A 15,689-nucleotide genomic window follows, 5' to 3' on the forward strand; every position below is an offset into this window, starting at 1 on the left:
AAATGCACATGAAAACAGGTGGATGGAAACAGTGTTGCCAGATTAGACAGTTTTCTGCGGGAACAAAATGGTTCCGGGCGGGTTCTGATAGTTTGGGCTAATTTTTGTACCAGGCTATATTCCAATGAACCGACCCCTCCCTCTTCTTCAAGGAGTCTGGTTGAGATCGACATAATAGATGACCATCAAAACCAAATGTCATTTCAGTTTATTCCAGCGAGTTTGAGACCTTTTTTCCTTTTCAAATTATTATTCGGCCATAGCTCTCGGGAAAAAGCTCTCTTCATATAAGCTGAGACTTTGGATGGTTTTGGAGCTTACCTCATAATAACAAAGTAGAAGTCTGGAGGTGTCTTCAGGAAAATTAAAAATCAAGGATACTTTCTGGACAGTTTAGGTTTTGTTGGGAAGTTTTGTTCCCTTTTTTTTTTTTTTTTCCAAGTTAATCAACTGCATCACCATTCAAATGACTTCGGTTCCATAATACGTTCAGTCTGTTTCTGGTCCAACATGTTTTGTCAGTTGAGTACAAAACCAGTCCTCGACAAGTACTTTTTATAAGGTTAATGACTCAGCAGCCACAACAGAAATAATCACATTATGATTGTTTCTGTGGCTTTCGCAGTATTTTAATAAGCTTTTAAACAGGAAGTAACCACAGCTGAGCCGACAGCGGCGCTCTCAGCCACCAGGGAGGAGCTCCACTGCTGAAAATCTACTTATTTGTCCAGTGACAATTCAGTATAATCGGTTCACTTTGAAGCTTTGACGACCCAAAGACATGGTGACTGGTTTTAAACCTAACAAATCTGATCCGGCCTTAACTTGGATTGAATTAGCTCAAAGAGTCTCAACCTTCCAATACCAAGGAAATGAGGCTAACAATAATCTGAGTTACCAGTTGCGCAGCACGTATGGGAGAATTTTTTCTTTCTTGATGGGGAATGGATATTTAGGGAGAAACCAGCAGGTAAGGCGAATGGAATCACTGGACACGGCATTTGCATGCACCCATGAACCAAAATATTTAAGATTCCCTCATACATTTACTGAACACCTCTATTTGGTTGAGGGTCTGGCGCACAGGACGCTGACACAATACAAGGCAGAACTGACATATTCCACAAATTCATCCATCGTGCAGGGCTGATTTATCCCTTCTCATATGAGTCCGTATGGGTCGCTGTGCGTCCGGCGGCAATCGTGAGAAACCGTGGGGAAACTGAGATGTGGATTGCCAGGGGACTGACGCTGGATTTGGTCAGATGACTCTAGGATTGTCAGGCAGAGCTCAGAGGCCGTTGGGTAAGCGGTCTATCGTGGCTTCTCGTCTCGGATGTGACTCTGACCCACTCTCTCCTGATCACACTCTCTGTCTGGTCCTGCCTCAGCCCGGCTACGAGTGCAGTCCGCATCGAGGCTGTAGAAATGTTGCGCGTCACGGTTTGTCGTTAGTCATCGCGTATGTGTTGACAAGTCCTGTCGGTCTGCCTCTACCTCTTCCAGTTGGCAGGTAGACTACTCGTTGGCAGGTCTATTTCCCCCTTGTCTTACACAATATCAGATTAGAGCGTGTTGTTGCATGCAGGTGCACCGAGTATGCATATCTAATATGTGAGACTCTGCCAGGCGGGCTCAGATAATGTGTTTTGCCTTGTTCATTTGGCCCAGAAAACGCTGACCTCTGTAACTGATGATCGGTGTTTCCTCGAGATTTTTCCCCCTTTGAATGTTTCAGCTTTTGCTCAGATACAAAGACACAAAAGCAAAGTACTTATCGCGTGCAGACTGTATTCGCCTCTCTGACCTTATTGTTACACAGTCGGCGAACTCGGACATTTGCGGTAACTCTGTGTCCAAGGACACTGCGAAAACAAACCACCAAACTGAAAGTAGGAATGGGTTTGTACGAGCACTGTCTGGATTTACAGTCAAACGCCAAGTAAACACGACTCTCCAAAAGTGACATTATTGACGGGTGATCATTTGCTGGTGGTAATCACCGTTCAGACACGTACAGAGGATATTTTCCATTTTCATTTTGGGAACTTGTTGGTCTGAGCTATCTTATTTCAAACCACTCCAGAACCAAAAAAACAAAAACAAAAAAAAAGATGTGCCCCTTCAATGTAAGACGTCCTGAAACCCCTTTTTTTGATTTGTGCACAACCAATTAATGGTTGTCCTCGTTCCGTTTATTTGTATATGGAAAACACTTTTAGGGGACTGGTTGTTTTGCGTGAGATTGCATTTCCTTTGTAGCACAGATGTATTTCGGGGAAGAGACAATGGCATTATCTCATTTTGTTTGCCAGAGAGACAGGCTACACCTGATATTTATGCACTTTATTGATCTTTACCTTAATTGACTCCAGCCTTCAATCCAAATCCAATACACTTGAATGTTTTTAGCTACACTAGTGGAACGGCTTCGGGGACGGCATGATCCTCAGAAGATGAATCCTAATCACGACCGTAATGATGATCCCCAGACTTTTACTCTGGCACGGCTGTGGAGGTTTAGTCTTGTTCAACCTGTTATGTCCAATGTTCACTTCATAAACCTGCAATAACCGATTTTTGCGGCCACTTGGGAGCAACACAACACTGAAATAGCGTCACATTTTTTAGTTTTTATACTGTGTATGTGCTAGTTTTAATCCCTTACAATGATCCGTCTGTTGATAGGAATGATTAATCGTGTAAGTATATAAGCATTGATTGTAATGCCCATTATCCTGTAACCATTATGACATTAGAGGATGATGAAAACAACGGGCAATGCGAGCGTACAGTAGATTAATGAACACAGACGAGTTCTGATTAACCGGAGATGGTCCAGGGAGGGAGCATGTCATACGTGAAATAAAACATCTGCAGTGTGTTCTTTCCAAATGATGTAACCTGCTCTCAGCTCCAAAACACGCTATTGCAGAGGAACTCGACCTGGACAGCGGAAGGTACAGTCCCAACCTGCGCAGTGTAGTTTATAAATGTTGGATTGCGAGCGAACTTGGGAGAGGGCTTTCTGTGTAGATAATGTGGAATGACGGGGCTAGAGGAAAGCTGTCGGCTCAGTGCGTGTCCGTCGCCTGGTGTTGACAGATGTGCAGTCGGAGTCGGCTGTGTCTTGGCTGCTTCCACTCACTCGATCATAAAATAACAGATAAAGACAGAGAGTTGCCTTGGCCAGGAACTTTGTCACATTCCTCTTGACATGTGGCTGTATGAATTTTCTAAACCTGATCTTTGTTTTTCAGACATGAAGATATGTGTGGGGAAAGTAAGTAGTTGCCTTTATTTGCAAATGTCTGTGAATCCAAAGTAAACGAGAGCTCGTGCAGGAGAGCAGGAATCTTAACGCTTATACAAAGACCTCTCCTAAAAACTCAAACGGAATGACATAAAATAAAATCTCAGCGTAGCGTGACCAGTCCTTTGCATCAATATCCAAGTCTTTCCCTCTCTCTTTCCTCGCAGCCACCCTCCCCCCTCTTAGGCCTCTGCCGTCTCTGCCTATCACACATCTTTCAGGCGATGGAGGAAGTCTCCCTGTCAAAATGTGCTTGCTGTTCCTTCCAGGAGAGGATTGATGCGTCTCTGTGACTGACAGACTACATAAACAGCTAAATGCGTGGCTCAGAGCTGTCTGGCAGCCTGGGCCCCCTGCGCAGGCAGAGGCTGTACTCACGCTGATGTCCTGGGGGCCTGTGAGGGAGGAACGAGGTCCGGTGGCTGGCACTGTTTTCATACGCCTACACCACCGATGTAGATGCGCAGTGTGCAAGCTGCTATTCTGAGCTGTGCACATAATTTGGCGTGATGTTCTCACGGTGTTAACTTGGATTCTTAATTAATTCTTGAGCATTTGGACACATTTTGGAAGCATGTGTGATGTTTTCCAGTGATATATCTCACAGCAAGTGTGTAATTCCTGCTTTGAGATGTCCAGAAGGGACGAAGACAGTTCCAGCCAAATCATGAAATGCAGTTATACACCAAATTTTCTTCTAAATTAGTACATTTTGTAACCATGCACTGGCTACACCGATTTTGTCAAAGTAAGGCCGTGTCAATAGTGCTGTCAGATATTCCACTTTCTCTACTTGCGTGTGCTTAAAGAGCTTTGTCAGGCTGGTCCTCTGTTAGTGAAGACAAGCCTCTGCCTCCACCTACTGGTTACATTTAGTATGTCCACTTACTACAGAGAGTAGGTAGAGATGCACAGCTGAAAAAGAAAAGTCTTAATTTCATGTCAATGTCAATATTCACTATCATGTAAATCTAATTCTTATACATATACATATATATATATATATATATATATAACATATATATATATATATATATATATATATATATATATATATATATAACATATATATATATATATATAACACACATATATAACATATATATATATAAAACATATATATATATAATATATATATACACACATACATACATATACACATATACACACATACATACATATATACACACATATACACATATATTTTATATTAATATAAAATATAATATAATATAATATAATATAATACATAGGTTGGTATAATCAAATTTTTTTCCGTTTGAAAAACCAATCCACAATCCACAATTCATTCAAAAAAATCATGCAGGACAATTCATTTTTCTGCAAAAATCTTTTAATGTCTGTCATGTTCATTTTTTTTTTTTAAATCTTTGCTTTTTTTAATAAAATATTGAAATAATTTTACCTCGTTGGGCATCAGACAGTCACTATGACATCATCTGAGAAGTTTGGAAGGAACTGCTCACAACTCATAGACATCTGAAACATGACGAGCAGTCCCAGCTACACCGTTCTTCGGAAGGGCTCATATGCCAAAAAGGTTGCAAATAATAAGTTAAATCTGTATTTTATAAGCTTCTCATGTGTTTGTTTTTTTTTGTACTTGAATGTTTATCTGAAAAGTAACAATAGCTGACAGATAAATGTAGGGGAGTAGAGGTAGAAAGCAGCATTGAATAGAAATACTCGGTACACTTTCCACCACTGCACAGTAAAGAGACACTTTTATCCATTAAATGTGTTTTATTTTCTAAATGCTTACATAGCAAAACAAACAAACAGAATACAAAAAATATATATATCCTTCTTTGAAAGTTTAAACACACACACACACACACACACACACACACACACACACACACACACACACACACACACAGGCTTTCACACCTTTGGGAAAAGTTAGGAAATGGGAATCAGTAAATATTTCCATTTGTTTACATGCTTAACTGTTTTTAAATGCTCTTAAGTGGTTGTTTGATCTGTCTTGGACAAAAAAAAATTTTTTTTCCATTAGCTATAAAAATATATTTCTTTTCCAAAAATATCCTGCCTTTTTTTGTTGTTTTACTTTGTGCATATTTAGTGTAAAGGAAAAGGCATTAATATGAGTACTCCACGACAAACGAGACTGTCTAAAAATAGCGTTGATCAATATTATACCGTACAAAGGACATGGCAATTGATTACCCATGCCTTGCATAATATAACATGGATTTATGGGGGAGTCACACACTGTATCAATGAGAAAGTGTTGCAGTTGAAATCAATTGCTGCTGATGTTAACACTGTATAATAAGGAAGAGACCGGGGGGGGGGGCCATTAGACAACCACCTGAAGGATTTCAACAGCCTTCGTGTGTTTGGATTGGGTGGAGTCTGACCTGTTACGACCCCCTTTCTCCACTGCGCTCGTTTTCTCACAGAAGTCCGGCTGACCGCTCTGCTGGTGGCCAAATTCAAAGCTAATCCTGAGCTCCCCCATCTGACAGCGAGGGAGAACGTCCGGGATCCACTCGATCACAAACGGACCGGCCTCCCTCTGGTCTGCCGCGCCTGCTCCTGCCGGAGACACAACAGTGTACAAACTCACGGCTCTGCCGAACGCCTTCTTGCCGCTGTCACGGCGGAACAACAAACTGTCACCCACCGACTTTGAGGAAGGTGCGGAGCTCCATGGGCATGCTCTTGGCTGATCTGTCCTGTAGCTCACCCTCCGTAGAGGAAGGGGAGGCTCGGGACAGCGAAAACGTGAATAAGAGCCGTCAACGTTTTTTACAAAGCTCTGAGAGAGCTCCAGGGGAAGCTGTTGGGCAGACGGTGAAGTGGAGAGAGAGAGAGAGAGAGAGGGATAAAGAGGGTAGTCTGGGGTGGAGTGTAACTTTATACTTACACACACTCACTACGCACTTTGTTAGGAACGCTTGCACGACTGCTTTTTCATGCAATTATCCAATCGGCCAATCACGTGGCAGCAGTGAAATGCTTAAAATCATGCGGCTACAGGCCAGGAGCTTCAGGAACATGACCGCGAGCTCAGTGAACTTCAGCGGCCTCCCCAGTCACCAGGTTCTGAAGCCAGTAGAGCGCCTTCAGGACTTGGTCCAACGGGAGACTGGCAGCGTGAATGTGCAGCTGACAAATCTGCAGAAACTATGTGGAGGCACCAACAATCATGCCAGACTCACAGTCACTGAGATCTCCCGCCCCCCTCATTTCTGATGTTCGAAATGAAGATCCTGACCTGTATCTGCAGGATCTTAGGGCACCGCACTCAACCACAATTGGCTGATTGGACGGTTGCATGAATAAGCAGTTTTTACAGATGTTCCTAATAGAATGCCTGCTGAGTGTAGAGTTGTTTCGCCAAAATGTTTTACAAGCTTAAATACAGCAACTCATTTAGATGTGGTAACAGGCGCGTTCTTGGCTGCACCGAACACGACAACCCTTTGTTGCTTCCAGCCCACTCTCTCATCACACATTTTAAATGTCAATAGATGTCACACGATGCTCTGAAGGTTCAATAATAATACTGTCTGCAGCCCAGCAGCTCGGTACACGCAGTGTGTGTGTGAGCCGCTTGCTCACTGCCTGACGACAGCTTGGCGTTAAGCTTATTGCTCTGATTGCACAGAAAATATCTGAGGGCAACTTGGACGAATGCAGATATTTTTATCAAGTCGGATCTTCTCGGGACGGCCAGGGGACAATGTTCAGCTTGACTGAGAAAAATCAACCTGAGACTGTGAAAGTCGAGGGAGCAAAAATAGGATTTTGAAAACCCTGGGGGGGGGCATCACTGGACATTACACGCTTGCATAAGAGAGATGGAGAGAGTGTTTACCTCTGGGGTGTCAAAGATGCGTTTGACCTGCATGAGATTGGTGATGTGCCAGGTGTACTTGGAGAAGGAGCCGAGAGGGAGTCCATCGTTTCTCACAAACGCTGCCGCCCACGAAAAGAGACAATGAGACAGAGAGAGAGAGAGAGAAAGAGAGAGAGACAGAGAGAGAAGAGAGAGAGAGAGAGAGAGAAGAGAGAGAGAGAGAGACAGACAGAAAGAGAGAGAGTGAGAGAAAGAGAATGAGAAAGCGAGAGAGAGAGAAAGCGAGAGAAAGAGACAAAGAGAAAACAGACAATGAGAGAGAGAGTGAGAGTGAGAGAAAGAGAGAGAGAGACAAAGAGAGAGAGAGTGAGAGAGAGAGAAGAGAGAAACAGACAATGAGAGAGAGAGTGAGAGTGAGAGAAAGAGAGAGAGAAACAGACAAAGAGAGAGAGAGTGAGAGTGAGAGAAAGAGAGAGAGAAACAGACAAAGAGAGAGAGAGAAAGAGAGAGAGAAAGAGAGAAAGAAACAAAGAGCGAGAGAAAGAGAGAGAGAGAGAAACAGACAAAGAGCGAGAGAAAGAGAGAAAGAGAGAGAGAGAGAGAGAGAAACAGACAAAGAGAAAGAGAAAGAAAGAGAGAAACAGAGAGAGGGACAGAAAGAGAGAGAAAGAGAAAGAGAGAGAGAAACAGACAAAGAGAGAGACAGAGAGAGAGAAACAGAGAGAGACAGAGAAAGAGAGAGAGACAGAGAAACAGAGAGAGAAAGAGAAAGACAGAGAGAGAAAGAGAGAGAGAAAAGAGAGAGAGAGGAAGAGAGAGAGGGAGAGAGAGAGAAGAGAGAGAGGGAGAAAGAGAGAGAGAGAGAAGAGAGAGAGAGAGGGAGAAAGGGAGAGAGAGAATAGAGAGAGAGCCCATATTCATTCACATATTTGTGGTTTGTTTATCCAGTGGTGGAATCAGAATTCAGATCCTCTTCCTAAGTAAAAGCACGTCTTGTCAGCCCCTGTGACTGATACATTATTATACATGTGACATTATTCAATTGTTAAAAGTGATGCATCAGTGCACATGGATTATTTCACTGTTGCAGCTGCTCGAGGTGGAGCTATATGTAGTGTTCAGTAGTTTAGATCAGTGGTTCCCAGACTAGGGGTGGGGCCCCTTCAGAGGGTCACAAGACAAATCTGGGGGGAAAAGAAAAAACTGAATTCTTCTGTACAAATGCAAAACGTTTTTATTTTTTCTTTAATCTTTTTCCCCCCCTTATGTTTGCTGTTTTTGTGGAATAACTGAATAGTTTTTGGACACGGGACAGTTATTTAAATGTAAAAACCTCTGAGATCTTCAGAGGGGAAATCACTCTGTTCTCAAACATGTAAAAACGGGCCCCAGCCAGACACTGCGTTTCTGTAAGGGGTCACGAGCTACACAGGCTCAGGGCCCCTGGTTTCATCTTAACAACATATTGTATTTTATAAGATTTATGACATGGTTCTGTATGGAAAATCTTAATCTGAAGTTTTCCCACCTGTGGTGAAGTTTGGCAGCCTCCTCTTCTTCGACCCGAGCGACAGGCGGTGCTGCAGCGCGTTGAAGAACTCCTGGGGGATGTGGTACACCAGAGGCTGTGGTTTCCCTGGTGGATAAACACGGACACCGACAATGTTTTACTGCGTGCGACAGGCAACTGAGGCCAGTCGTCCTGCACCTGAGATAAACAGGTTTGAGTGTCTCCCTTTACTGAGCCTCCTGCTCTGTTAAAACAAAAAGGGGTTGAAATAAATAACTCAATAATGCGTTATGGGTCAGTATTAAGCGATTGGTGGGACAAACCTATGGTTTGCCAGACTATGAGAAATCTATTAGGCTTTGGTATGTAAAAAAAACACAACCATTTATTAAAGGAGTAGTTCGACATTTTCTCTCTGTCAAGAACTAGATGAGAGGATTGGTTTGGCGGTTGGTTCTTTTGGTTAAGGTCACACTGTACTCCACAAAGTAGCCGCCAAGCTCCGGGAACACAGCAACGCTAAAAACGCTGACAGGCCGAGAGACGCCGGCCGTCAGACGATCGCTCGGGTTTGACACAAAAGCCCCAGGTGAGCCAGACTCATTTAACAGGGACAAGAGAGGCAAATGATGAAGTGATTACCAAAACTTTCCATCACAATGCACACACCCACTTCCTCTCTCAACTTTGACCTACTGCACTCGCCACAGTTGTGCGTGCACAGCTGTCCCCTGCCATGAGGGACGTCTGGTGCATTCACTTCCAGTTTTACGTCTGTGCCTCTTGCCCCGTTATAACAAGGCCGCGGTGTCGCCAGATCTCCGCAGCTTCGCTGAGTGCAAAGTTACAGGAACTGATATTAGAACTTCATATTTAAGCAGCAGATAGAGGAGCGGTATCTGCTCTTCTCATCTAACTCTGCAACAGAAAGACTGCAAAATGTCAAACTCTTTCTTTGACTCTGAACCAGTAGAGGGTTTACATTTATATATACGGTGAGCTGACTTATCTTCTAGCTGAAACAACATGTGGTCTTGCTTTAACTTTACCATCAAACTGGTAGTGCATCGTCTGGTGGATCCTCTCTGTGACACTGGCCAGCCAGCGATGGAAACCCAACGTCACTGTACGCTCGTCCACAGCCTGGGTACTCCCTGCAACACACACGCACACACACACACGCACACAAAGGTTAGAGGATCAAACAGCACAACAAGCTCTCATTCATTATTTTCTTTGTTTCTACCACCAAGATATTTTGTCTATAAGTCTGTAAACTTTTGTCTGTCAAAATTAATTGAATTGTTTTTCAGGGTTTGACCAAGTTAAACTTAAAGACTTTTTAAAAACCTTTTTAAAACCACATGGATGCAGTTTAATTCCTGTTTCATGGTCGTGCGAGACAAGAGTATGAGCGATATCGATGAAAACCAGCAGGGATGAAATGACACTGATATCACATTTTGGTTCCTACTTCCCAGTAAAAACAGCTAAAAATATCATTAATTAATCATTAAACACGACCCTGACATGGCCAAGCAGTAGAAAATGGATGGATGAATGAATGGAAGGGGAAACCAATTAAAAATTACATATTTAATTTGGGGAAATATATTTATTTCATATAAGATCAAAAGTCTGAAACAGGACTACTTGGAATTTTCCAGCCAGTTTTTGCTAAAATCAAATACAAAAACATTTTATAACTAAACTTACTGCCTACGAAAGGCTAGAAAATATATTTAAGACTTTTTAATACCTTTAAGGGCCTTTCTTTTTTCCAGAGGATACTGAAATCAATGCTTTTTGATGACTTTTCAAGCTCTGCAGACACCCCGGTTTTGTCAGTCACAAATTGAATGTTAAAATAGGTTGTGTGTCCACCACACTGTGACCCTGTTCTTTTCAATAGTGGACCAGGATTAGTGCTGCAGGATTAGACAGAGGGAATGATAAAGATAGAGGCAGATGTCTAAGAGGACGCGAGGCTCGTGAACAGACACAGAGATTTAGGCAGAGAAGGCAAGAGAGGGAGTGGGCTAAGTAGTGGGACAGGCAGGGAGGGAGGCAGCACCTGGAGCCTTCAGCCCACCAGCACCAGGGGTTTTCCTCTGACCAGCTTTCCTCAGGCCGGAGGCCGACACTCCCTCCTTCCCCACCCCAGAGGCAGAGGCCACTGAGGGGGCTGTGCAGAGGCAGGAAATTAAAACAGCGACAGGTTGGCGAAGATGAGACAGAAAGAGAAGGAAGGACAATGGAAGATTCAGATAAACGTGCTGTGCAGAATCGTCCAGCATTAATGAGAGATTAAAGGCTTTCTAAGAAGTCTTTCGGGAGGTTTTACGATGACACCACCAGAGAGAGATTCATCCAGGCGAAGCTTCTTGGCTCTATGATGAGAGTTGACCGGCTCGACCTGCTGCAGAGGCTTCTCACTGGGACCAGTCATTCTGCTGGTAGCACTTTGCTGCACACCTGAAGGGAAAAGCAAGGAGAGAGACATGAGCGATCGGTCTGAGTGAACCAAATTATGGATTAAAGGAATAGTTTGACATCTGGGGAAATATGCTAATTAGTTTACTGCTGAAAGTAGAGCCACGGGGTTAATTAGCTTAGCTTAGCATAAATACAAAAAAGCAAGGCGTAAAAAGAGAAACGTTATGGTTCTGCTGGGGGATATGGGCCAGATTATCTCTCGGCCAGGAGCAGTGATTTCCAGCAAGAACAAAAATAAGTATTTCCCCAAATCTCAAACTATTCCGATAAAATAGGTCGAAAGGGTTACCGCTGGGGTTGTAGTTGATGAAAGCAGCAAACTCTGAAGCCAGTTTCTCATCGCTTGCAAAGGCACACACACAGGCGTAGAAGTGAAGGCAGGGTTGTGTTGCGGCCGAGCTGGGGGGAGGATGAATGCCGGCGGCGCCACCTGCGCCACCGGCACCGGCTTTGTTTCTTCTGCCGCTAACCTCGCAGGCACAGTGAAAAACGCTATGCTGCTGCATGTCTCTGCCCCTTCTCTCGCTCTTTGAAACCTCGGGCAGTGCCCCCGCGCCGACAGTGAGATGCAGCAGGCCCAGAGGATGCTGGGAATCCGTGTGGCACTTCACCACCAGGGTGTCTTTTGAAACGCGCTGCACCAGGGGTCCTGGGGACTCCGTGGCCAGCCGCCACAGCTCCTCCCTGGCCTGAATGGAGGCCTGCAAACCCTCCAGGACGGAGCTCTTTAAGGTCAGCGGCGCTGCACAGCTCCGACACTCTATGGCTTGTTTGATGTGGATGCAGAGGCTGTCGGAGGACTGTTTGGAACCGGCCGACGCCGATTCTGCCTCGCCCTGATGTGACCTTTGACCCTGTCTGCAAGAGGGCAAAAAGCAGCGGCCCAGGTTGATCCGGGTGAGCAGGGTGGCGCCGTCGCCAGTCGCTATAGCAGTGTCAGTGGGAACAAGCTCGACAAAGCCAAGCTGTGTAGCCGTGGCTCCTCTTCCTCGGTGACACACTGAGAACACCTGGACTCCTCCACCCGAGCCGCCGCTCAGGACTTCTCCTCCCTCGCGCTCTTTCCCGCCCCTCTCCTCACTGTCTATTATCACCTTCACCACCTCCACGGCGCACTTCTTGCCGTTTCTACCTCCTGCTGAGGCGTTCCGGAGGGACACCCCACAGGCCTTGTTCTTGCAGCTGAGCCCGCGGGTGCCGTTGTAGACGCCACACTGAGGACACTTGCGAATGCCCCGCAGGGTGGCCCTCCCCAGGTTGGAGAGAAAGGCGGGAGTCGTGGATGTGGTCTTTCTGCCGTCTCGCTGTTTTGCTGCCAGGTTAGCCTGCGCGGTCGAGGTCTGCGGAGCGGAGGATGAGACCACGCTCAAGGAGGAGGACACTGTTACCTCAGTCTCCATCCTGGGGCTCTATAACGGAGAGTTTAGCTGGAAGTGAGGGGGATTCAAACCTTGAAAAAGACGGAAAAGGAAACGTACGGGAAACAAAGTGATCCATTTGACTACATATCATGAGTATCTTGTGCACGGATGACTGCGGAGGAACTTACAGATAACGGGAATGATTGGAAACTCACTGATGACTCTGTCACAGTCAGCTTTTATTTCCCTCCGAGTTTTATCCGAGGGTAAATGTACCAAAACCCAAACACATGATCATTGATCTTAGAAGCTCACGGCCCAGTATTACTTACACAACTACTGATTTTGTTCCTCGTTGAAAATACTTTTACGAATTCTTTTAATGTGTTCAATGCTCTTATGACTTTATTACCTCTGCCAGGGAGGCTAGGTTTTCACCCGTGTCTGTTTGTGGGTTTGTTTTATTTGTCAGCAGGAACACGCTGAAAGTGCCGAACCGATTTGCACCAAACTCGGTGGAAGGGATGGGGGCGTGGGCCAGGGACGAACCCACTACATTTCGGCACAGATCCAGTCATAGGGGCAGATCCAGGAATTTTTTTTTAATCACTTTGATTGACATTGTGAGATAAGGCATTTTTCAAAAGTTTTGTCAGTTTCTGAGGAAATAATGTATGGATCTAGATGTGAAAGGTCAGACATATTTATGATGTTGAGATCTATGACTGGAGTTTGTACAATTTGGTGCAGATCCAATCTGGGTCCAGATTGGATCTGCACCAGATCCAGATCCAGATAACAATCTGGCTCTGGTGGAAGAAAATGCTGAATCCGCATTACACACGGAGTTGTACTTAGTATGTTTTATGACAAATAAATCATTTACGTTATCAGACTACTTCCTTTGTCCTTTAGTTTTTCTATTATAAGAGTTAGGCAGACGTGTAGGTTTTGTTTGGCCTTGCGAGAGGTATGTGCTCTACTATTGCTTTGCGTCTCTGTAGTTTTCTAGTCTCTCAGTCTCTCTGAGGACGTTTCGCATCTCTTTGTGGCCATTCTGTGCTTCATTTTGGTTGTTCTGTGTCTCTTTCTGGAATATTTTGCAGGTAAAGTCCAGGGACCCCTGACCCCCTGGGCCCGTGCCCGGTAGGCCCTTTCAGTAACCCCCCCACCCCCGTGGTTCTTACCCACTGTATTGTGGCTTGGTTTGGTTGGCTCAGTCCGGTGAATCAAAAACAGGCTGGCCGAGCTGGTCTTGGGGCCCAGTGAGGTGATCGGGGTGCAGTGAGCTCAGCTTCAAGACGTTTTATAGTCACAGTGTTATCAGTACGTCCCGAATGATAGTTAACTGCCCTGATCACCCACTTCAGGAGGAGTTTAACCTCCTTCTTTGAGTCCACCACTTTAGACTCACTTTTATCCCTGTGCCAACTGAACGACTGGATCTGAGGGCAGCAGTGTTTCCACTTTTTTTGCTTGACCTGCTGCGGTTTTTATTTAGTCTATTGGTATTTTATTTTATTTATTTATTTATTTTAACATTCTACTTTTATTTCTCAGTGGTGGAGGAAGTATTCAGATCCTTTACTTGGATAAAAGTAGGAACACCACAGTGTAAAAGTACTCCATTACAAATACAAGCCTTGCATTCAGAAACTGTACTTGAGTGAAAAGTAGAAAAGCAGTAGCAACAAAACTTCCTCAAAGTATCAAAAGGTAAAAGTACTCATCATACAAAACGGCCACTCTCAAGTTGCATTATTGGATCATTACTATTAATGCGCTGACACGTCAGCGGTACTTCGGTGCTGTAGTTGGTCGGGTTGGAGTGAATTTAACTGCTTCTTAATACTTCTGGGTACTTTATACAGAGCTGCAACCATCAGTCGATCGGCAGAAAATGAACTATTTTGATAATCGAATAATCGTTTTCGATGTTTTCCAAAAACGTTTCCTGGTTCCAGCTATTCAAAGACTGCTACTCAGACAAAACAATACATTTGAAGACGTTACTTTGGGCCCTGGAAAATAATAAAAGCACCTTTTCCCAGTTTTCTAGCATTTTATAGCCAAAAACAAATAATCAATGAATCTGCAGAGCAATCGATACTGGAAATAATACACAGTTGCAGCCCTGACTGTGCATTAATCTGTCATATTTTAGAAACTGATCATATGTTTTGCATGTTAAATCTTAATTCTAAAAGTAACAAGTACTTATACCTGTTAAACACATGTAGTGGAGTACAAAGTACAATATTTCACTCTGAAATGTATACAGAGTATAAAGTAGTATAAGATGGAAATCCTCAAGTAAAGCAGCACAAAACTGTTGAAGTACAGTCCTTGAGTGAATTACTTCCCGCCCCTGTCATATAAACTGTTCATTTTTTTATTTTTATGTTCCTGATTATTGATCGTTATCATTGTCATCACTGTCCACTAAGCCTGTGTGTTACTGCCTGCATGCAAACCTAATCTCCTGCTGGAATAACACTTTTTTTTTTTTTATTTAAACAAAATTCTACTGACATTATTGATCTTTGATCAAAACCAGGTTGCCCTCCTAAGTTTTTCTGACTATCTGACTGTATTCAAACGACATGCATGTGTTTTAAATGATGCACCTCCCCACTGTAAACACACCGCCCGGCTTGCACATGATCTTACTGTGCGTGCGTGCGTGCGTGCCCGGGGGCGCGTGCGTGCCTGCGTGTGTGTGTGTGTGTGTGTGTATGTGTGTTTTTGCTAAATCAAACGTTCAAACTACCTGTGATCCGCTGCTGTTTGGTCAAATCCAGCTCGACTCTGGCCTCCGAAACCGTCTCGACCGTCGCCATTCCTCCTTACATCCCGACGACCGCATTGCGCCTGTAACGACACTCCCCATTGGCCGGAGATGATCACTTGAGGAAGAAAAAAAAAAAAGGGGGGGGGTGCGAGGGGACGCGAGGGGAGGGGAGGGAGGGGGGCGGTCTCTCGCCAGGAGCGGTGGATCATGGTAGCTGTAGTTCACGTACACTGATGCCTGAGTTTGCAGAACCAGGAGAAAGGAGGAGAATTTTTCAGTTGAAAAAAAAAAGAAAAAAAAAGTAATGTTCTTCAAAATAAAGAAGGTTTTGAAGAAAACGCTCATTTAAAACTGTAAACCAGTGTAAA

The 15,689-nt window shown here is 44.3% G+C and overlaps 1 protein-coding gene across 1 annotated transcript; it reads right to left on the minus strand.

The window, feature by feature from the left end:
* Nucleotides 1-5,167: 5,167 nt before the first annotated feature.
* On the minus strand, nt 5,168-15,411 carry c20h2orf42 (chromosome 20 C2orf42 homolog). Its single transcript, XM_040158385.1, is given in 10 exon segments — nt 5,168-5,896; nt 5,985-6,068; nt 6,071-6,140; nt 7,182-7,282; nt 8,692-8,799; nt 9,723-9,827; nt 10,748-10,858; nt 11,029-11,148; nt 11,459-12,619; nt 15,301-15,411. Coding segments are annotated over 9 exon segments (2,049 nt in total). The 5' UTR covers nt 12,570-12,619; nt 15,301-15,411; the 3' UTR covers nt 5,168-5,657.
* Between the last annotated feature and the right edge of the window lie 278 nt (nt 15,412-15,689).

The sequence above is a fragment of the Xiphias gladius genome, chromosome 20, assembly GCF_016859285.1.
Source record: "Xiphias gladius isolate SHS-SW01 ecotype Sanya breed wild chromosome 20, ASM1685928v1, whole genome shotgun sequence".
NCBI classification, from domain to species: domain Eukaryota; kingdom Metazoa; phylum Chordata; class Actinopteri; order Istiophoriformes; family Xiphiidae; genus Xiphias; species Xiphias gladius.